Genomic DNA, 23,590 nt, shown 5'->3' on the forward strand with positions numbered 1-23,590 from the left:
TTGTTCATTTATTTGAATGGTAAATCATTCCGTTCAAAAGGAGTCTTAGATTTCACTATGTCAAATCTAAAAAAAAAACCTGTGCTGCTTCTCTGTGCTACAATATTCTATCATCCAGGGTGGAGATGCTTTCACAGCAAGGTCAGACTGGTCTACTAGAGGATCTACCAGTGTCCCTAGCTCTGACCATAATATAGCATGGCCCATTGGCTCATATTGAAGACACGTGCCATGTACATGAAGGTTCCAAGGAATGAAGTCTAATGCGTTGACAAATTTTCTAAATTAAACCTCTGTACACCCATACAATGAATATAAAACAAGGCAGCTAAGATGTGATTGAAGTGTAGACTTTAAGCTTTGATTCAAGGGGTTTAACAAGGATATTGCATTAACATTTAGGACAGGCTCAAAAGTACAGTAATTTGACAACTGACCAGCAGTTTCATGGTCTGCTGTTGCCTGAAAGACCATGGAAGAACACAAAAGTTGATAATTGCCAAATCCTTTCCTTGGTCAAGAAAAGCCCAGCACAACATCTAACCAAGTCAAGAACACTCTCAAGGAGGTAGGCATATCATTGTCAAAGTCTACATTAAAGAGACGCTTTCATGAATGTACGAGATCCAAACCACTGGTAACACTCAAGAGCAGAAAGACCAGAGAGAACTCTACTATTAGACAGCTAAAAAAAAATAGCAACCTCATTCTGGAACAAGATTAACTTGTATGGCAAAGGAAAGGAAGGGCTCATCATCTGTCAAATATAGTTGAAGCAGTGTTCTTGCATGAACAAGTATAGGTGACAATGGAACTGGGTCACTTACGGATGATGTGACTCAGAATAGAAATATTTTGTGTAGTGCATTCTTAACTTGTACCTGAGATTTCAGGTGACTTTTCAAAAGAAATTGTCAAGAGTGCACATGAGGAATAGCGCTATTCCTGGACATTGTATGGCTAGTATCTTTTTCACTAATTTCCCCTCTCCATACTTTCTAATTCTCGGTTTTCCCTGAGCTAGTGAGTGAAGACTATCTGCTATAAGGTCTCACAAACACAGAGAAGATATGGAGATTCTGCTCCCCTTTACACAGAAGCAGAAGCAAATACATTACAAAAAGGCAGTAAGCAGTATACACTGGTCGGAAATCAGAGTATTACACGCAGACAGTGTTGGAGAAAATTTATGAACTTGGATCAAACTATTTCCACATGAAGAGTATTGAATAATTAAAAATGTATGATGTTTATTAGTATGCAACAATTTATGGGGCCCTTTTGTCATTTAAAATGCTACATTGTTTTAAATAATGAATCATAAAGTGTGTTGTGTAAGATGGTCCTTTTTTTTTCCTCAGTGACCAGGTATTCCAAATTGTGGAGTTCAAAGTCCATACACCCAAATGTCTTGACTTTGAGAGAATTTGGATAATTGACATGTTCAAAATGGAGGCATTATCGTGAAATCTCCCTAAGGACTGGCCGACATTCAATGTCAGTACATAGTCCCATTCTCTCTCTCCCTACTATGGGGACCCGCGAGAGATATCCCCATAGCGCAGAGAGAGAGGGAGCGAGGCTATAGGGATTCTCACAGAGATTCCCCATAGAATAACATAGAGGGAGCTAGGGGTGAATCCTCTAGCCCCGCACCCTCATCCCACGCTCTCGGTGGAAGCCCTTTAACCCCGCTGCCCCCTCTCATTCCCCGTAATATAGGAAAATCCCTTGGGGAGAGAGGGGGAGGGAGTCCCCTACTGCCTCCACTGCTGGGGAATTGCCCAGCAGGGGGGCAGGAGGAATACCATGCAGCTTACAGCAGAAAGCACATTTTACCTGTTGCTTTGTAAATTCCTGTTAGTCCTTGCGGGGATTAACGGAACCCTTAACAGGAGTTTCCAGCTAGACATTTAAAATGTGCTTCTGGGCAGCACCTTCTAAATGTCCTGCTGTAAGCTGTGGGGAATCTATTCCAAGCGCAGGAGTTTCCATAAACTCCTGCTTCTGTAAGAGTCAATGGAAACTCCTGCGCAGCACACAAAAAATAGCCAATGTTCTATCTTTGTTAGGTGCGCGCCGTTTTGTGCTACGACATTCTCTCATGTGAGCACTTCTATAGGAACCCATTGGTTCTTTTAGAAGCGCTCTTTTGGCGCACCCAAAGCAACGCTCATCTGACTGAGCCCTTACGGATAATGGCTCATGTAGATGGGCACATGTATTGTGAAGGAACCACATTTGCTATCAAGAACAGGATTGAATCCTTTTCTGTGAGTTCAAGACATTTGCCAAGGCATTATTTCGAAAATGGGTTTTCTTATCCCCAAAGATAGGATCTTGGGATCTGTCCAGAAGTATTGGTTCTGAAGTATCATCAGCTGTTTACGTTGTCATAAATTAAGTCTAGCGATATGCCAGATAAGAATGGCTATTAAAGGGATCGACCCAGCATTAAATAGTAATAGTAATCAGCATGACATTTTGTTTACATTTTGTAATTTGCCATTTGTGAAAAAAGTTTTATTAATGAGTTAAACTGTTATCAAATTATATAGTAATGTGTAAGTCCACCTAATGAGCTGCTTGCCGTCAGTCAGATCCTCCAATATCCTCACTGTGGAGGAAGCACAATGACAAGTGTAACAGTGTATGGAACAGTGGACTATGCTCAGAAAAGTGTAAAGAGACAAAGCCTCTTAAAGGTTTCTCCCACTAAAAATACTTATCACCTCTCCATAGGACCACAGGATAGGTGGTAAATATAGGATTGCTGGGGCTCTGACCACTGAGATCCCCGGAGAGCATGAGCATGAGTATGGCAGACACTGAATTACCCTGGTGAATGGAATGGTAATGCACATGTGTACCACCACTCCATTCACTAGGCCCTAGGGGGACTTTGGGACCACAATTCCCATGATCACCACATACATTTATCATCTATGGCAACAGATTTAAGATAAACACACATGTACTGGAATTCCTTCACATTTGCAAATGGAAAACACGCAGAAGATCACAGTAATGGCCATGTGGAAGCTATTTCAACAAATCTCATCCACCTGGTATAAACTTTTTCTGCATTAAAATTGACAGCTGCGGTAGAGGGGGACACAGCAGCGGCAGACAGGTAAGTATTTTTTTTTTTTTACACTACTTTTAATTGCTTTTCAGGGAAGGGCTTCATAAGCACATATGTGGAGATAAGATAAGAACTTTAAGAAATTTCTACTGCGCCACTTGGAAGGTTGTCAAGAAAGCCAGAATGTATCCAATAAATGCCATTTAACGTCTAAAGTAACCAAAGGTTGGGTTGTAAATTGTCCAATGATGTTGTGACACCCCAATGTAAGGGCTTTTACCCACTAGCAGTTTTGTTTCGCTGTGATTTTTTTTCTCCAAATGTCAATGGGATTTTCTAATGTTAAAATCGCATCGCTCAAAAATCGCAAAATGTGATTGTTCCCAGCAGGAGAAACCACATAAAAGATCACCTGGTTTCTCTTGCTGGGAACAATCATATTTTTCTCTACTGGCTAACACGGTACCAAACCTTTGTTTTCATTATACAAAAATCACAGAGGCTCAGACTTGCGATTTTTGTGTGATGCGATTTTAACATTAGAAAGTCTCATTGACATTTGGAAAAAAAGCACAGCGAAATCGCAGTGAAAAAAAACCCGCAAGTGGGTAAAAGGCCTTAGGGGGCTATAAATAAAAGGTCAGGTAGGAATTCTTTGCTGAATCCATAACTGTGCGGGCTCCGTCATATGACATCTTTCACAGGTGCCCTCAGTTGTCCTTAAACGGCCATACATTTTTGCTGTAACAGGCCACTATAGCAAACCCTATTACTACTGGGGCCACTATGGGGGGAGTCACTATTACTACAGCCGTTACTATGGGGGTCCTTATTACTATACAGCCTTACAATTACAATTGGCCCTTTGAAGGCAACCATAATGGCGGCTTCACATGAGTGTATTCGCGTGCGTCTTTGCATGCACAAAATTTGTGTGCGCAATACGCAGAGAATAGATTCCATTGCTTTCAATGGGTTCGTTCTAATTTTCACACCAAAGGCCCCTATAGAAGTCTATCAGGGGGCGCAAATGTGCACACAAGGCGATGCGTAAAACACTGCGCAAGAAAAAGAACATGTCTGAAACTCATTACACTTAATAGCCATTTAAATTAAGGTCCATACACAAAAGACTCATAGCGCAAATATGTTGAGGTGAGCCGTGTGCAAAAACGCATACGCCCGTGTAAAGCCACCCTAAGGCAGGGCTGACACGGCCGTAAGCGTAAAACATTGCGTGGGTCATGCATCATTTTACCGCTGTGGAGCCGCTGGTGACCGTATCTCACGCACGCAGTCAGACGGTTTTTAGGTTTTTTTCCAGCGCCCATACATTATGTAAATGTACATGTGTATATATACGCAGCAAAACAGAACATGCGGTTCCTTTTTGCGCTTGCGTATTACATAAATCTAAGCAGAACTGCGCAAAGTAATATTATTGCCTGTGAATTACTGCGTATCACATGGGCATACAGCGCATGCGTACACGGTAATCATACGCGCATGAGAGCCCGGACAAGGAGTTTGACACCTCCCCTGGAAATGCTGCTTCATTTGTCTATACCGCGCCATTTAAAAAATGTTACAATGCTTTCCACAATATGGGGGTATAAAGTGCAGCTGATGGAGCTACAGGAATAATAAAACATTCCTAGCTGTCAGCCTCTGCAGCCCAGCAGTGTCCACCTGCGCTGCCCTTCCATTCCCAGCCTGCTGCGGCGGAGCTTCCAGCATGCAGTAAGCAGTGGACACCACCAGATGGCGATGCGGCTGCTCGGCACGTCATCAGTGCGCGCCGCAGCCAGCTGCCAGGGATGTGAGCCGCTTATTGTGCCTCGGGCTGCAGGGTGGCGAGAGACTGGCGATCAGCGCACACAGTATGGCGAGCCCGGCCGGCGCGGAGGAGCTGCTGACCGCGTCCCAGAGGAGAGCCGAGATCCGGCGGCGGAAGCTGATGAACAACTCGGAGGAGCGGATGAACAGGATCATGGGGATCCACAAGCCGGCCAGCAGCGGTGCGGCATGACGCAGGGACAGAGCCCGTTCTATGGCTGCGCAGCATGCACAACACCGCATCCCGGGCGCAATGCTTGCGGAACACAGCAAATCTGTGGATTTACACCCAAAATCATTCTGTGCTGGGTTTTTTGCTTGTGTAAATCTGCAGTGTATTTGTGCACACAAAAATAGCGCAGGGCAGGCGAAACAGGTGGGCGTAAGGCGGCCTGCGCACGGAATGTGCCCACCGCACGCATGGAATCCGCCCGTTGCAGCGACCCTGCCTACCTGTCTTCTGTCCTGCGGATGGCGCACTACGGATTTCCTGCACCGTCGCTAGGCAATTCCACGGCCTTTCTGCAATGATGACCGCGGATCGGACGGCCTTCTTTGACTTCAAGGAAAGCCGTCCGCGTGGAAAATGCTCTAAATTAGAGCATGCTGCCATTTTTCTTCATCCGCGAGTGGAAACCACAACCGGTCTCTGCTTGTGTGCATGAAAAATCCCTTTTCCATTCTATGCTACGGATGGAGATCGTTGCAGACGCCGGCCGCGGATTCCGCAGCACCGCCCGTATGCATAAGCCCTCAGGCCGCCTGCACACGACAGGGCGGAAATCCACATGCAGAATTACGCAGCGGCGTCCGCATTTACCTGTTACTTTCCGTTTTCAGTCTGTTGTGCGGATGGTCCAAATGGCGAGCCGTCAGGCATGCGCAGTACAGCGATGACACAGAATCCGCAACCTTTCCACAATGCGATTGCGGACGGGCCGCGGATCAGACGGCTTCCATTGACTTCAATGCAAGCAGTCAGTGCAGAATCCACACAAAAATAGAGCACGCCGCGGTTTTTCCTCCGCTTGCGGAATCCATAGTTGGTTTCCGCTCATGGGCAGAAAAGTCAATTTTCCGTAGCATGTTGTGGGCGCTATTTGCTGCAAATCTGCGGTGCAGCAAATATCTGTCCGTGGATCGGAGCCAGAAGCGGTTTTTTTTTTATTTGGTAGTGTTAATCCGCTTTGCACCTCCGCCGGTGTGAATGAGCCCTTAGATCAGCGCTGCGCACATTGCTGTGGGACATTGAAAATGAGTGAAGTTACATTGTGACTCCCAAGTTCGGCCCCCTTTGCACGCGTGTATGTACAGAGTATAGAATCTGTTGATTGCGTTTTTTTTCTTGCGCATTTCAGTCGTGCAAAAAAACGTCAGCACGCTCTATTTTCCTGCGCACTCAATGTCCCCATAGAAGTCAATGGGACTGCAAAATACACCAGAAGATGCGTGATACGCTGCATAATTGCGCAGGAGAAAGAACACATCTGGAACTCGTTAGCCTAATTAGCCGTGTCATTCAGTGCGTGTTTTTTTTGCCACACACAAATGGACAAAAAAGTACAGTAAAATATGATGATGTGCGCTTAAAAAAGCATAGTTCATTCCGCAACTACGCAGCGCTCAGGCGCACCCAAATACACGTACGCCTGCGTGAAGGGGGCCTCACTGCTACCTATTAGTCGCTGGAAATCCAACATGCAGTCGTCGGCTCGTGGCAACTTATAAGCCACAACGCGACCGTACACACTGCCACTAGACTGCTTATCCCTCGGCAGGACCGCGGTCTTCGGCCTGGCAGGATGTTGCCGCTGGTGGTCTGATAGGCAGGCGCCGCTAGATCAGCCTCTATTGCTGCGGAAGCAAAGTTCAGCAACTCCTACAATATCCCTCTGCATAGTTAGGCTAATTTCACGCGCGAGTGCAATATCGGGCCATGAAAGTCACCACATATCTCGCTCGCCAACATGCAATGTCCCCACTAATGCAAAAACGTCTTGCATTACACAAAGCATCGTGATTGTTTTCAATGGGAGACCGCATCGCACTCGCCTGCACCTCTCAGTGTGGCCGGCAAAGCATGGCACGGAGGGTGAACAACGGGCGAGGCGTTCTGAGGGAACGCCCAAAGATAGGACATGCCACGACACGAGACCTAACCTTCCAGTCTGTGGGAGATCCAAAACTGCTTCTTTATGGCTTGTTTACTATAATGGTCGGTGCCAAGGTATTTGCTGGCACCTCTCATGGGGCACAGGTTCTTGTGATTGGCAGGGGATCTTTACTGGCACAACACAGAGTATAGTATGTATGTATGAGAAGTTAGGAATGTGTCTTACATGGATATGTATATAAAGGTCCTCGTACACGGGGCGGTTAATACATGAATATTCCTTGGAAACAGTTAATTTTGGCGATAGTTGTCCCGGGTACATGTGCCCACTGAGGGGGCACTGAGCAAGAAATCGCTGTCTTGTTAGAGCCGCTTATATCCGCCTGTGTGAACAGGCAGTTGCTCATGTATGAGTGACTACCTGTTTACTCTGAATGGAGGCGGGCAACCGGAAGTGTTCTCCAGCCGCGCCGGCCTCTGGAAGACTATTACTCCTGTGGAATGGCTGACGGGCACTTCTGCTCCCAACAGTCATCTTGGGTACCTTGGCACATACGACTTTTCTGTAGGGTCTTTGAGATTTGCTCTTTGGGTCTGACTTGCTGTTGTACATTATATTACATACATTATATACAAAGTTTGACTACATCTGAGTTTAAATAATTTTCCTTTATATCATTAAACGTCTTTTGTTTTTTTTTTAATTACCTGAAACTCGTAGGAGTTCATAGTTAATTGGGTATTATGGGCAATGTTTCATGTAAATTAACTATTTTTAGGAAAATGGATTCGTCTGCCTGATTGTTTTATTATTTTTTTCTCAGTAGAAGAACTCCGAATGGAACAGCTTGATAAAGCCGGCTCGTTCCCATTGCAACCGTCCTTATCTAAGCGGGGGACCATTCTTACTGGAGACAATGGCACACCAAGTGATCACCCGTGTGGCGGCGTGGACGGTGTGGAGTCGTACACAGCGGAAAGAACAGACTTGAGCAAGAATTCTGAGTTGAAGAAAGACGGCAACGATCTGAGGAACAGGACAGACGGGACCTTTGAGTCGGCTCCGCGAGGCCTGAACCAGTACATAAGTAGATTCGATGAGGCCATCAAGCTTAGGAACCAGCTCAGCAGTGACAAGCCAGCTCCTGAAAATGGTAGCGGGATGGAGGAATTGGACGCTTTCCGCATTTTTCGGCTGGCCGGTAGTGCTCTTCTCGCTTTGACCGTTAGACTGTTTGTGTGCAAGTATCTGGTAAGAATATTACTGAAATGCCGTGTATACATCATTCTTCATATTGAGGGGGTGCAGTGGTTGTCACTAGAGTCATCATCGTAGAAGCAAATGTTTACTGGTACAACTGCAACATTAACTGCCCTATAGGACGTGTCAATCTCCCCTCTACGGGGCTCCTTCCCACGAACGTATCGCTACGGTGTATTACGCCAACGGGTTTTGTGTGCGGAATACGCTGTACCAATCTGCCATGGGCTCTCATGTTGCCACTCATGTTGTACGCAGCACAGATCGCAGCATCTTGGCTCATATTACACATGCTGACATGCCAAGATAGTGCATGGCGATCGGTGGCCTGCAGCAAGTACGCTATGCCATTGCATACATGCTGCATGCCATGCGGCATGCAGCAAATTGCGCTCATGTGAAGCAGAATTGGTCACGTTTTGTTTAGCTGTTAGACCTCATTTATTTATTTTGGGATTTTGCTTCTGCCTCTGTTTAGGGTTTTGTTTTTTTTTGTCTTAAGTGCCTTATCTTGTCTTAATCCCAGCACGCTGTGTAGCTAGCACCAGTTGACAAGTTACGCTTGACTTTAGCAGCTAGTTAAAACTAGTTAGACGCAAAGTGATGTTTGCATGACCTAATTCCAGCTTTATTAGGTTCCCATATAAGGGCTAATGCCCACGGTTGGGTCGGATTCCGACTGTAAAATCTCCCAGCAGAATTAGACCCGGTGACCCCCAGAGACCCATACTCGCCTGTCCGGATCTGCCGTGAGTGTCTCGGCTGGCACACATGCGCAATGCAAGGCATGACGTGCCGGCGAGGACGCGGATCCGCAGCGACTTGCCATGGAACGGATGTCTTCAATTGACTGCAATGGAAGCCGTCCGTGTGATTTTCAGCATAAAATAGAGCATGCTGCGATTCTTCCCCGCGAGCAGAAAATAGAAGTTGACTTTCGCTCATGGGCTTGGAAGAATCTTTTAACATGGCATGCTATGGACAGTGCTGCGAAATTTGCGGCAGGCGTCTGGCTGCGAATTCCGCAGCGATAATCTGTCTGTGGGCATTGGGCCTAATACAAAAAAGCTTCGTTCAAGCAGGCTTGAAAAAAGGTTTACTAGAAGCCATAACATTGTTTGTTTTTGTTCTTTTTTTTTTTTTTTTCCTTTTATATTATAAAGAAACAAAATTAGAATGGGGACTTGCTGACGTTACTTCACTTCTTTGTTAGGATTCTGTTCTATACCCTAGGTGGAATGTCTTGGAGATATATATGGGAATCGCATAAACAGCAGTTCCTTTAAAGCGATCCTGCTGTCATTCTTCTAAGCCAATGTCCCTCAGATTCACTGGTTTGGTTGCTCTAATGTGCAGGGTTATTCAGAAAGGAGGAGCAGATCTAGAGATTTAATAACAAACTACAAAAGAGAGGAACACAATCCTCACATCCCTGAAAAGAGGAAGGTTCAATGTTCTTTATGATGTAGCAGTAAGTTCCATTTTCTGCCGCATCTCACCGCTGGGTGTCTAGTTTAGTTTTCTGGTCCCTGAGCGACCAGTGCTTTTTTGTTTGTGTTCTTTGTTATTATGGACTAGTATGTGGGAGGCGAAGATGTCTGGTCCAGCAGGGTGTATGTGCTTTATGTTGAAGTGTCTCCAGGAGGAAATGGCTATACAGTCCGTCCCCTATAGACGTGGGAGATGCATGCAGAGGCTTATATATATATATATAGAACTTTGTTTTACAAGTCTAAGCCAGAGAACAGACATAAGTGGCGTGCGTGAAGACAAAAATGGCCATGTCCTGAAGGGGTTAAAAATGGATTTGATCTAATTCAATATTTTAGGGAATGGTGCCAGAAATGGATGAAGGGAACCTGTCGCCACCATAAACTAACATACGGTGCTCATAGGACAGGTCCCGAGGATTTTCTCACGGTGCGACAGCACTACAAACCGCATGTATGTGCAGCCCGTGGTTTCCAATGGGTTCCTTCACATTAGTGATGCTTTATAGGCTGCTGCACTGCAGGAATACAAAATCACAGCACGCTCTATACAGCCACGATTTGAGGTGTTTTGTAGCCCATGTTTCCCTACCAAGCCTTCGGTTTTCGTGTGATGCAACTTTTACAGTTGGAAATCCTTCTGCTTGAGCCCTAAAATAAAGCCTATCTGCATTAAAAAACCCACAATACATCACCTAACAGGCGCTGTCTCCTCCGCCGCGCTTCTCCTCACAGTTTCCCGGCATATTTGCTTGTAGTTTTTCCCCAGCGCTTCCTGGTCAGGAAGCAATATCGCTGTCGCCCATGTGAAAAAGGCCTAAAGGACCACCATGTAACCTGGTGTAAATGTATCCATAGTCCCTCACATACTTGACTGAGGGCAAGTGTCTTGTTGCACTTTTTTTTTTCTCCGTGGAGTTCTATAGTCAACTATTTTATTGTATTCGAAGGCGTTCAGTAAAAAAAGTACCGTATATTCCGGCGTATAAGGCGACGGGGCGTATAAGACGACCCCCCAACTGTCACCTTATACGCCGGGAATACAGCGGAGCAAAAAAAAAAAACATTGCTCACCTCCCCGGCGTTTTGCGGCGCTGCTGCAGGATATTGCTCCCCCCTGGTCCCCGGCAGAGCATTGCTTTCTGAATGCGGGGCTTGAAATCCCCGCCTCCAGAAAGCTAATACTGTGATTAGCTAACACACGCCGTCAGCCAATCACAGCCATTCAATGACATCATTGAAAGCTGTGATTGGCTAAACACACGTGCCTTCAGCCAATCCTAGCCATTCAATGATGTCATTGAATGGCTGTGATTGGCTGGCGGCGTGTGTTAGCTAATCACAGTATTAGCTTTCTGGAGGCGGGGATTTCAAGCCCCGCATTCAGAAAGCAATGCTCTGCCGGGGACCAGGAGGGAGCGACATCCTGCAGCAGCACCGCAGAACGCCAGGGGAGGTGAGTAATGATATATTTATTTTTTTTTTGACACTTTTTTCTTTTTTTTTTGTATTACCGGCGTATAAGACGACCCCCGACTTCAGAGCAGATTTTTGGGGGTTCAAAAGTCGTCTTATACGCCGGTATATACGGTATATAAATTACATACAAACGAATGTATTTTCTAAGTTGCATGCCATTGCGTATGTTATTATAATGCAAGGGAATATATACGGTACTGACATCTTATATATTATGTTAATGTGGTAATGCATAGATTAACTATATAAAATATCCTCCAAATAATTATTTTGTAGGTTAGCAAATCCCGACTTTTTCCATAACAATTGATTGTGACTTATTTTTTGTCTCTACAGTCCATATTTGCTCCGTTCCTTACGTTACAGCTTGCGTTCATGGGACTGTCCAAGTATTTTCCAAAGGTAAAAATAGAAATGCTTTCAAGCTTTGCTCAAGTCTAATTTGCTGGGCTGCTCTTAAAAGAACATCTTGTATACATGCTTGCTTGTATATATTGTTTGATGCGGCTCGAACCGCCGCACCTTGTAAACTATTTCACACAACTTTGACACAATTTTCCAGAAAGCCAGAACTCAATGCACTTTATTTCACAAGACTCTTCTGTAACCACTAAATGCTTCCCCTTTCCCCTATTTCTGGACAGTGGAGACAAAGGCTTTCCTGCTCTGTGTGCTGGTACAAGTGTTCCTTTGGCAGGCGCGCACCTGAAAACTTAGCGTGTGGAAAATAAGGATATGCAAATAAGGATGATGAAACAATACCTCTGCAGCGCCCCCTATTGGATGGCAGCATTCCTGCAAATCAATGCCTGACCCATTACACAGGTCTTTTAGAGCACTGATTGTAAATTGTATACTAAGCCAGAATCCATACACAGACAGCTGTTTCAGGGTTTTGCCCCTCATCAGTGTGCAGTAGGATCCTGGCTTGGCTAGTGAGAGGCCTATGACGTGAGTCGAGACGGGTATCATTACTCCTTAAGGAGAGCACCTAGAATGTGAGTGAGGAGACTTTATAAGACCATCCATGCTCCTCTGGGTAATATGCAAATAAGGAAGATGAAACAATACCTCTGCAGCGCCACCTATTGGATGGCAGCATTCCTGCAAATCAATGCCCAGCCCTTTACACACTGATTGGAAATTGTATACTAAGCCAGAATCCATACACAGACAGCTGTTTCAGGGTTTTTGCCCCTCATCAGTGTGCAGTAGGATCCTGGCTTGGCTACTGAGAGGCCTATGACGTGAGTCAAGAGGGGGGGGGGGGTGTATCATTACTCCTTAAGGAGAGCACCTAGAAGGTGAGTGAGGAGACTTTATAAGACCATCCATGCTCCTCTGGGTAATATGCAAATAAGGGCGATGGAACAATCTCTCTGCAGCACCACCTACTGGATGGCAGCATTCCTTCAAATCAATGCCTGACAGGTATTAGAGCAATGATTCCATGCCTGAGCTTGCTGTTGCCCTCGTCCAACACCCGACACTTTCCCTCTATCCACCTCAGTGGCAAGTGCTGATGGCCATGGTCTTTTATCTGAGAGTATGTAGAGACTGAGAAAAAGAGACCCGGGTGCAAAGAGCCGAACCCAGCCTATTCACTCAGTGTCGGCCTTTGTTTCTGCTTTTCTCTTCAGGCTCTGCTGACTGACTCTTTTCTGTCATGGGCAATTCAGGAATAAAATTAAATGGGTTGTCTAAGATATCTGCTTTATTAAAAACTGGTCCCCTAGTGTGCAAAACATAATAAGGAGCTGATACTCTCCACTCGTGTACCTGCTGACGTCATCAGCCTGTGACATCCCAAAACCTGCTACTGGAACCAATGACAGGGCTCACAGGTAATTGTTGAGCTCTGTCATTGGTTGCAGCAGCCTGTTTATTTCATAGTGTGTGCTATATTATAAATATACCATAGACACATGCGGTCTATTTAGATTGGGCACTTTTGTAAAGAGCTTTTCTGAGATTAAAACATTTACATGGTATTAAATAGAGAAAATAAGCCATATTCTCCTCTCCAATGGCCGCCACTGGTCCCCTGCCAGTCCAATCCTGGAAGAGACTGCAGAAATCATGTTCCATTCATCATACATAGCCACTCTGCTAATCGCTGGCCTCAGCAGGTGAACATAAAGGGTATGTGACCACTGACACCAGCGGAGCAGTCAATTTAGTGATGGACATGACTGCTGTGTTGCTGGATGCGAGAGGTCCATGGAAATGTGCATATGGCTTTTTTCCCTCTGTTTTAAATGACTATCTACCCTTACATTTTTATTTTCTTTTTAAATCTTGGGGAAAAAAAGTCCTTGTATAGACCACAGAATTGTGCTTTGTGTATTCGGGCAAAGATCTAAGTGTCCTGCCCTCCTACCCCACAGAAAATACAAATGTATAGCACCAGAGCCAACTTAAGTACAGAGATCAGTTACAAAGTCACATTAGCCAAAGTTCATATGCATTTGTATTGGGTGAAACTGCATCTCCGATACTGACCTGTGCAATGGTAGGAGTATGGTGGGAGTTGCTGTTTCACGAGTGACAACACTTTTCCACATCAGTCTGTTAATCATAGGAGTGACTACAGAACTGATCAGATATAGTCTGAATAAACAGTTACATTCTGAGACTCACAGAAAATGGGATTGGTGGTTTTCTGTTTTGTTCTCTATCTGGTGCAGATCGTATGATGATCCCTCCCAGCAACAACTCTGCTGAGTTTGTCACCCAGATGTCTTTGGCTCCTCACAATTGTGGCACATCTACGCACTGGGACTCTGAATATAATAGTGTGACATATAGTGCCTCTTGAATTTAAACAAAAAAGTGTCCCTGAATAAAAATAAGCCCCCTTAAATCTACTGTAACAGCTCAACCCACCTTGTCCCCAGAATATATTGCGGGAGTGAGCATGGGGGAGAGAGAGATCTTCCTCCCCGCCGGCCCCCCGAATCTTTTGGCACGAGCGGGCATGTACTCGAAAATGGCAATACTCGCTCGAGTAATTTGCCTTAGTGAGTACGCTCGCTCATCTCTACTGATTACAAATACCACTTCTGTGACCCCTGTTAAAAAAAAAAAAAAAAAAAAAAAAAACCTCCACTGTGTCTTTTGAATTAAAAAAATTACCCGCACGGTGCTGCTGAAAAAAAAGCCGTTGTCCTTCAAGTACAGATCACTCACCTTCTGATGTTCCCATAACCTCAGCCTGTCTGTCGTCTTCTGCTGAGGCTTACAGAGAAAATGTATCTGTGTCAGAGTATAACATTTTTTTTTTACTTGTTAAATGGCCAGGCATGCTCTAAAATGGCAAATATAATGGATACCTACCTCTCTTTTTCATTCTCATTCCATTGAATGTCCTACTGTCAGCGCTGGCTGGAAATCAGGTAACCGCTGCGGCCAATCAGCAGCCGCAACGTTCTATCCTGAACTCTTGGCATCGTTGCACCCAGGATGTGAGCACTCATGGCAAGAAAACGAGAGGTGACGCTGTGGCCTCTGATAGGTTGCAGTAGTCACATGACTTCTGGCCTGCACTTACAGCAGGAGATTCAATGGAGCCACTTAGCTGCTTCCAGGTGAAAGTGATGAGAAGAATCTGTTCTTTTATTGTTTTTAGAGCAAAACCAGGAATTAAAAAAAAAAGATATCTATCTATCACAATCTCCGACAACCCCTTTAAGGACCATGGATACATTTGAATCCAAGGTAGGGGGACTGGCTCAATGCACCCCCTCTAACTATGTATAATCAATGAGTTAATACAATAGTTTTTGTGTGTTTTGGCATAGCACCATAATTCCTATGAAACTGGCAACCTAGTGACTACAACACTAGGGATAATGCCAGTAATAATAATATAAGAGAAGCTTTAAGAAATAGAAATTCTGAAAATGACAAAAATATTTGCTTTACTGATTGACTTCTTTGTTTTTAAGGGGGAGAAGAAGACTAAAACGACTGTCCTCACTGCTGCTCTCCTTCTGTCTGGAATCCCTTCTGAGGTGATAAGTCGTTCGTTGGATACATATGGCAAGATGGTGGATGTTTTCACTGACTTATGTGTTTACTTCTTTACCTTTATCTTCTGTCATGAAGTACTCCGATACTTTGGGATACAAGAGCCATGACTATTCATTCTTTCACAAGAGACTGTATATCTTCCAGGGATGATTTATTCTTACATAGATTCTAAATAAAATATTATCGCTATCATTGCTCAGAAATGAGCAGTTGCCCCAATAATATATATTTTTTACCTACTGTAAATGTACCTTGTTTGACATCTCCAACTGTTCTTATTTATTGTGGTTTTTTTTTTTGTTTGTTTTTAAATATCAGTTTGTATAGCAACTGGAAGTTATAGCATATCGAAAGAATGTATCAGTCCTGTGATTACAACAAAATACCACGCATCACTATGTAGCGTTTCTAGAACTTATATACATTGTTGTATGAAAAGACTCTACATTCATTACGATTATTAAAAATTAAAATAATTGCAAGTACGGATTTAGTAGAGGGACTTTAAGAAGCATTTACAGCCTTGAAGCTTTGTGAATAGTTTGTAAATAGTTTTAAATATGATGACTTCCGTTTTCCCTATTTTTCAGTCTGTCCTCAACGAATTGTCATTCGGACTGAAGTCTGTGTGATGTTAACATTGCTATAGTTACACCATTTTTGTATAGTTTCAGGGTTGTTTTGTAGGGAAATATACTTTTTTTTTTTTTTTTAAACTATGGCCATTTTGGACTCTCAGCCATGGACACGTGTAACATTGTTAGAAGTGTTCTTCATCACAACAGAAGAGTCCAGTGTGATGACGTTAGAGCTCATCACACTGCTCTGTTATGGTTAATACAGTTGTGCCATGTTTTACTTCTTTCTTTAAAGATTAATTTATCTATACTCAAAAAGAAATTCATTGACTTGAAACTTTCCTTCTGTCCCCCTCAAGTGATACTAGATGTGTGATTCCGGCCTTATTTATAAAAGCAGTTGTTCCAATGATGTAAATGTGCTATAGAAGAGTGACTAATTGTAAGTTCAGTTGGTTTGTATTTAATAATTCTAATGAATGTAGGTCACATTATAGACTTGTATTTACTTTGACATTAAAGAACATTTAAAGACTGAAGCCTAATCTTGTATAATTTAAACATTTTGCCAAATTAAAAAAAAAACACATGGCTGAGCGAGAGCCAAAATGGTCGCTTGATAATGGCCCTTCAGTACTCAAGTCTACCACATGGGCTGCTATTGTTAATCCGTAATAGATTTCTCTTGCTTTCAACAACCTCACAGGATGCTCAGAGCCAGCAGTATTTAAAGGTTAAAGCAGGTCCCGGGTAGATGGCAGATTTTTACATTCTTCCTTCGTTACATACCAATCAGCTAGTGCAGCTCAAAGCGACCTATTGGAGGGTCAGTCTGATACCTCGCTCCACAACAAAGTTGCCTAAAAGTTTCCTAAAGCGGCCCTCTCATCTCCTCCAATGAGCAACTACGGAAGAGGAACAAGAAATCACTTCTGCCATGCATTGTAGCCCCTTATAATGTAGCCAGGGATCTAATATGGAGGATGCCAACAAGGACATTCTCAATAAGTGCGCCGCCGACCTCTGCAGCCTTCAGGAAGATGCTACATGGGATGATAACTGGAACAAGCTGCGCTCAATTCACCTCCCGCAACCCCTTCATGCAGGACTTCTGCTGTGCAAATGCACAGAGTGTTGGCAACTCTTGGGGATATAAAGATAGATTCTGGCTCATTATTACTTCTGCAAGAAGACGCTTTTCTAATTAATAATATTTAAGACAAAGATGGGACTTATTCAGAATGTTTTCATGAAATAGCGCAATTCATGAAGATAACACTTGAATTCATTTTTTAATGTGATGATTCAGAAAAGGGATTTTTAGGTTTTGTTTTTTTTTGTTTTTTTTTTTAAAAATGAAATTTTTTTTCCTTGTTTTATTCTTTTCTTTAGTCCCCAGAGTGGACTTGAACTTGCGATTGATTGCAATAATCAAATGTTGCAAACTTTGCAGAGATAAGTTGTCGCTGGAAGAAATCTTTGCCTGGGAAGAGTGAACAACTTCAGAAAGGACATACTCTGAGTCACTAAAAATAACTGTACTGCAATCACTAACACAGTCTGCAGAGCACTTAGTGTTTCCCCAAAAATAAGACACTTTTTTATATTAATTTTTGCCTCAAAAAGGCACAGTGTCTTATTTTTGGGGGGGTGTATTATGATACTTAACTAGAATCCAGCGTTCAGGTCCCTTGCGTTGGTCTCCGTCGCTGCTGCAGTCTTCCATGTCATCCTGCACGCCAACTGAGCAGTTCTTCCTGGTAGCCGGGCTTGAATACCCTGCCTCCAGCATGCTAATCCTCTGATTGGTTAGTTGAGTGCCACGTCAGCCCATGAGAGTCGGCGCTCGATTAACCAACCACAGCCATTCATTGCATGACATCAGCGCGAGGGACCCAAACACCGGCTGCTACGTGAGTTTTCTTTTTTACATGTAGTGTAGCTAGGGCTTATTTTTGGGGGAGGGCTTATCTTTCAAGCCCCAACCCCCCCTTCCCATCCGAGCATCAGGGTAGGGCTTATTATCTGGGAAACACAATATGTAGAACTGCTATCACATGATGTGAGTGATTCGCCGTATGGCCTGCTGCATGAGAGATGCTCCCCAGAGCATCCTTGTCCCCTGACACCGCCACAACAACCACAACAAAATTTGTTCACCAAAAGGTGGGGAAAAAGGGGTAGAGGGGTCAGGGGCTTAAATCTCCTTTTATTATGGATTGTCTGGTTACTGGACAGCATTGCCCCTATAGCTACAACGGTGTTAAAAAAAAAAATCAAAAAGACTATTACTAAACCCTGTTCTGCCGCAGGCTTCCAGTGTTGTAGCCTCGCCTTGGTCCCTGTGCTTGTTAATACTGATGTCATCGGAAGTAACCTGACTGCAGCAGCCAATCGGAGACTGCAGCGTCACCATCCTGAACCCCTGACATCATAGCACCCAGGATGTATTGATGCCAAGAGAACAGGCAATGACTTATTTTAACATAGCTGGAACAATGTCATCCGGAAACCACACGGCCACTTTTAACGTCGTTTTCAATTCTACCGGAGAATGGGGGACGTTTGCCTTACATAAGTGTGCTTGTGCGGAGCATAAGGGTTACAGCCACAGATTATAATGTGCATATACTGAATATATTTAGAAATGTCTAAATCTTCAGGGACTGCATGCCAATTGGGTTAACTGTTTTTCTTTATCACACAAGAGTACACAGTAGGCAGAGTGCCACATGGACAGCGAGGGCTCGGGAAAGACTTGACTACTTCCATATGTAGTTCAGAAGAAGGCATGCTGAGACTGTGGCCCTGCTTACCCTGCAGTACACAGATGTACATAAAAAATGATAAAAACATCATGCTGCAGTTAGAATACTACAGGGACTTCTGTATCAGAAACTCTAAATGGAAGGTTATTTGTTATTTTTTAGAACACTGAAAAACTCTTCATTTTAACACCCCCACCCCTTATGAGTGAGATCTGAACTTTCAACACTGTTTCTAGAGATGCAGTTTATGGCTTGCTGTCATGTCTCTGACTGCAGTGCTGGACTTGGGAGCCAACGGGATTGTTAAATGTGCAATTTCTTTTCATTTAAGCCAATAAGGCCGAATGCCTTGTCTGTTACCCCTGCGTGCATCTCTGAATTCTTATCTGTGCTGTGGATGTGCCGGAGGGTGCACGTGCGCAGTACAGATGATGCTACGCAATGTCGCGGATCCCGTGGCCTTTCCGCAATGATTATTGCGGAAGGGCCAAGGGTTGGACGGCTTCCATTACCTTCAATGGAAGCCGTCCAAACAGAATCCACTTTGCAAGCGGAAAAGCCCACTTGATTTCTGCTTGTGGCCAGGGTAAAGCGATTTTCAATAGCATGTTTATGGGCAGTATTTGCTGCTTAACCTGGATCCATATTCCGCAATGCAAATACGCTTGTGTGCATTCGAGCTGGTAGTATAGACATTACACAACTCAGAAAACCCATTTAAGAAAAAACAAGACAAATGATCAGTATCAAGAGAGAGCAAATTTAGGATCACATGACTGCTAAAATCTACAATAACCAGTATTGAAATGATCTCACTGAGTTGACTGCACCGATTGGACAATAAGGTTAGAGGCAATAATTAGAAATGATATTTATTACCGACATGCTCATACTTGTGGTTTACACTTGTCAGCCAAAACATTCCACTGTAAAGTTAACATAACAAGCATGTGCTCGCCTCTCTCCCCGCTCCCGCTGTGTCCCGTGCCGTTGCTGCAGATCTCCCCTAAGTCACGTTTAGAGGGTGCCCCAGTCTGTTTATGGGACATCATAGTCGCTATAGCCAAAGATCACTGAGCTCTGTTATTGGCTGCAGCCCCTGTGACATGTCGTAAACCGGGCAGGACCAGACACTGCCTATTTGTTAGGTTAGAGCATGGGCAACTGGTTGTACAGACATTCTACAACTCAGACAATCCCTTTAATGTAGCATTTATAAGATGATGTCACACAGTTTTTTGTTTTTAAATGTTTTGGCAATTTTAACGCTTTCTTGATGTCAAAACACACTGCCCCTAGATTTAGCTGTAGGTCAGCAGTAAAATAGCCATTACAAATATTTGTCTTTTTCAGTGCTGTTATTTTTTCTTACAATTGCAGCATTTTTGGGTCCATGGCATTTTTCCAAATTCACAGCATGCTCCGAGTCTGGCATTTTTACTGCCATTTTCCCACAGGCTTCTTTATAGGAAAAGTTAAAAAAACAAAGGACGCAGTATAATTTGATTATAATAATGGCACCATATGCAGTAGCGTAAGACACGGCCATGTGATGCACTAATATTATGGCTTTAGCCAATATGCCTTAGGCTGGTGACATTTGACACTATTACAACCACATTCATGCGTCCGTGATACAGACCAGTGTCCTGGCCTGATAATGGGTATCCCGACTCGAACTCGGAGAATCATAGGGATCTATAATGGTCAGAGTTCAGATCAGGATACTTGCAGTCAGGCCGGGACACTCGTCCATAATATGGACAAGACATGTAAATGCAGCCATATTATGCTCGTATGTCACAGGCCTTAAAAAGAGTGTCTGGCATTTATCACAACTGGGACTCATTCTACTGAGTGCCGTAGGGTTTACGATAAGTAAAATATCAGAGCAACAATGTTGTCTATGATTTAATAAGAGTGAACACTTTTTACATTTATTGTACCGTTTCTCTCAAGGAATAAAGGCCAACACAATGTTGTTTTATAAGAATAATCATGTTTGAATTTTTGCCAGTACAATGGCAATACATAGACATCCATTTCCACCTTCAAGTCTGTAGCCTTTCATTACATGAGCTAGACATTCATGTTTGAGTCCATGTCAGTTATTTCCAATTTGTCAGAATCTGCAGTAACGAGAATTCTTCTCATGTAGGACTTGCACATTTCAGTTTCTTTTCATTGTCCACATTATAAGCTCCTGTCCTGTGATACCTTGAAAAATAAAAACACTAGTAAATCATTCAAAAAACATTACTATACTGAAAATGCAGTATAGAATAGCTTGTATATATATTTTATTATATAAAAAATCCACCCCAAATATAAATCCATGGGTAATGATTGGAAGGAAAAACAGTGAGTCGCTGTTTCTCTCCTCTACCGAACAGACCTCAATTTAAAAAACAAAGAAACATAACTTAATTTTCTGCACTTTATGGAAAGAAGGGAAGTAATGAATTGACAATCTTATTGCTGAACATGTCTGTTATGTTCCAGAGTCCTAGCTGCTGATTTGTCTCACCTCCTTCAGCATTCACTATTCTTGTCCCCCTGCCCCTGTTGGCGGCAGCAGCAGGTGCCACATCTGCCTCCGTCCTGGGGCCATCTGTCACTGTCTCCCATTGGGTGCTTTTCACACATGCTCAGCCTCTTAAACAGCCCGTGTGTGCACCGAGCTTTCCAGTCCCCAGCTATTCCTAACAGGTCAAGGTCTATTTAGGGTAACCCCTCACACTAGAGAGTGCCTGAGCTATTAGCTTCTCTAGTGTGCAAAGGTGTAATATTGTCTTGACTCCTTTCCTGGTTTTTGATCCTTGTTTGTTCCACCAAGAGTTCCTGTCTTTTCCACTCCTGGCCTTGGCTTGTTTATTGACCACATTTACTGTCCCTGCCCTGATGCTGATTAATTGTTGAACAAGATATCCACCACTCCTGAGCTTAGCTTTGTTCCACCACTTCGTCCCTATCTGTTCCACTGATAATGTATTATGGTAACCCTGACCAGTTTATATTAGCTGCCATATAACCAAGACTATTTCTGGGGTCTGAGGTTCCTTCCAGCGCAAACTAGATGCCCAATTGGTAGATTTAAAGCATGAAAACCAGGGAACCACAGGTGCTGCCCCCAAATCTAGCCCTAAGTCAAACTGGTTTTGTGGAACAGCAGGTCCACATCTGCTGTCTTAACATCATTCATCAAAGCTAAAGGCCCATTTACATGCAACTATCATCACTCAAAATTCATTAAAAGCCATAGTTTGAGCAATAATTGTTGTGTGTAAATGTTCCCACCTTTCACTCTTTGGCTGAACGATGATTTATAGGTGAGCATAAAATCCATCGTTCAGCCGGAGAGAAGATAACACAGACCGCATGCTGTGTTTGCTGTCCATGGTGCTGTATTCTCCACGGGAGCGCTGATTACATTGTATTCAGCTTGCAGCCTCATGGCAGAACAAATGGGCTGAATGCAGAGAACAGACCACCAGCTGTTCTCTACATACAGGTGTGGAGGCTCATTTACATGCAAATGAAAGTTATAAGCTGCTAATGGACATTAGTGTCCCTTAGCAGTTTATGCAAAACAATCACTTAAAACCTATTTTTTGAATGATTATCGTGTGAATGGACCTTAAGACATTTGTACTGGTTTAGCTTATCAATTATAAATTGCTATAATACAATTATATGACATTAACTTAAAGTGCCCTTTTATATTGTGTAAGGTCCCAGGAGTATCTACAGCACAGCTAGGAACCTGCTGCACTGCAGACCATCTTGTAGTAGGTGCTGATATAGGTCAAATAAAAAAGGTCTCATATGCACATGGCAAAGTTGTGTACATGGACCCTGTATGATGGTGCACAGACTCTTGTGTATTGCAGTGTATTACAGTGTTACAACCCACAATCACCCCTTCCTTCCATAAAATTACTGATATGCCACAGTGGTTAACCATCAGCAGATCACTTAATAAAGGCATAAATGTAGCTTCACAGGCATCATAGTAACAAAGTATGTTAGGCCGAAAAAAGACACATGTCCATCCAATTCAGCCTATTACCCCCCCCCCCCCCCCCCCCCCCCCCAGTGTTGATCTAGAGGAAGGCAAAAAAACCTCAATGAGATAGAAGCCAATTTTCCTCATTTAAGAGAAAAAAAAAATTTTGACACAAAGTCTAGCCATCAGAATAATCCCTGGATCAACAACCTTTCTGAAGAAATGTATGACTAGAACATGTATTATTGTAACGCTCAGGTGTCCAGGACCCTCTTAAACTCTTATCAAGTTCACCATCACGACATCCTAAGACCTTCTGTAGTTCAGAAGGGAGGGGGGAGGAGAAGAGTGGAAACTGGCTATCTGAAGAAGCAGCACCTTGGGAATCCCAAAGTCAAACCAGTGTGTGTCAAGGTGGATCTACATCCACCATTCTGACATGGACAATGAGAAGTTGCTACACAGATGAAATGAAGAAGTTAGACAAGTACCTGGAACTCAAATACAGTATTTTGTGCTTTTGTATCTGGAACAAGGAATGGTATAATAATACAGAGGTTTTCTAGAGACTTCAGCAAACAAATATTCCATATGAAACATGGTCTTTGAGTATCTAAAAAGTTTTATGTGTATGTATACTGATGCTAGATGGTTAGGTTGTGTTATGAATGTTAATGCAACAATATTTTCATTGTTTTTTGTCAGGCAGACTGATGTGGATCTGCCTTGTCACACACCGCTTTGGCTGTGGGTTATCTGAGGTGACAGCACCTGGGAAACACCGATTTTCACCCTTAACCCCTCCAAGTGGGATACAGGCTTTGCTGCAGTATCTCTAAGCCATTACACATACAGATAGTAATGTGGCTGCTGACGCTGCACTTGGCTGACGTGCAGTACCTGATGGTGTGAACAGGAGTGTAGTAGAAAAACATGCTGCAG

General features: G+C 43.6%; 2 protein-coding genes across 4 annotated transcripts in view; one reads left to right on the plus strand and one right to left on the minus strand.

Moving 5' to 3' along the window:
- Positions 1 to 4,871: 4,871 nt before the first annotated feature.
- CAMLG (calcium modulating ligand) lies at positions 4,872 to 16,406 on the plus strand. 2 transcript variants are annotated; one of them, XM_066591024.1, is made up of 4 exons: positions 4,872 to 5,103; positions 7,859 to 8,286; positions 11,601 to 11,666; positions 15,212 to 16,406. In XM_066591024.1, exons 1-4 carry the CDS (start codon positions 4,968 to 4,970, stop codon positions 15,401 to 15,403), a joined length of 822 nt encoding a protein of 273 aa, XP_066447121.1. In that variant the 5' UTR covers positions 4,872 to 4,967; the 3' UTR covers positions 15,404 to 16,406. The 2 variants fall into 2 exon arrangements, with proteins under 2 accessions (XP_066447121.1, XP_066447122.1); XM_066591025.1 differs by having other exon boundaries at positions 7,862 to 8,286.
- A 4,215-nt stretch (positions 16,407 to 20,621) lies between these two features.
- Positions 20,622 to 23,590, minus strand: part of HBEGF (heparin binding EGF like growth factor) — a 59,222-nt gene continuing 56,253 nt past the window's right edge. For both annotated transcript variants that reach the window (XM_066591027.1, XM_066591026.1), the window contains one exon: positions 20,622 to 20,859. In XM_066591027.1, coding sequence (XP_066447124.1) covers positions 20,793 to 20,859 — 67 coding nt within the window. In that variant the 3' untranslated portion in view covers positions 20,622 to 20,792. The remainder of the gene's footprint in view (positions 20,860 to 23,590) is intronic.

The sequence above is a fragment of the Eleutherodactylus coqui genome, chromosome 2 (genome assembly GCF_035609145.1).
Source record: "Eleutherodactylus coqui strain aEleCoq1 chromosome 2, aEleCoq1.hap1, whole genome shotgun sequence".
Lineage (NCBI taxonomy): Eukaryota > Metazoa > Chordata > Amphibia > Anura > Eleutherodactylidae > Eleutherodactylus > Eleutherodactylus coqui.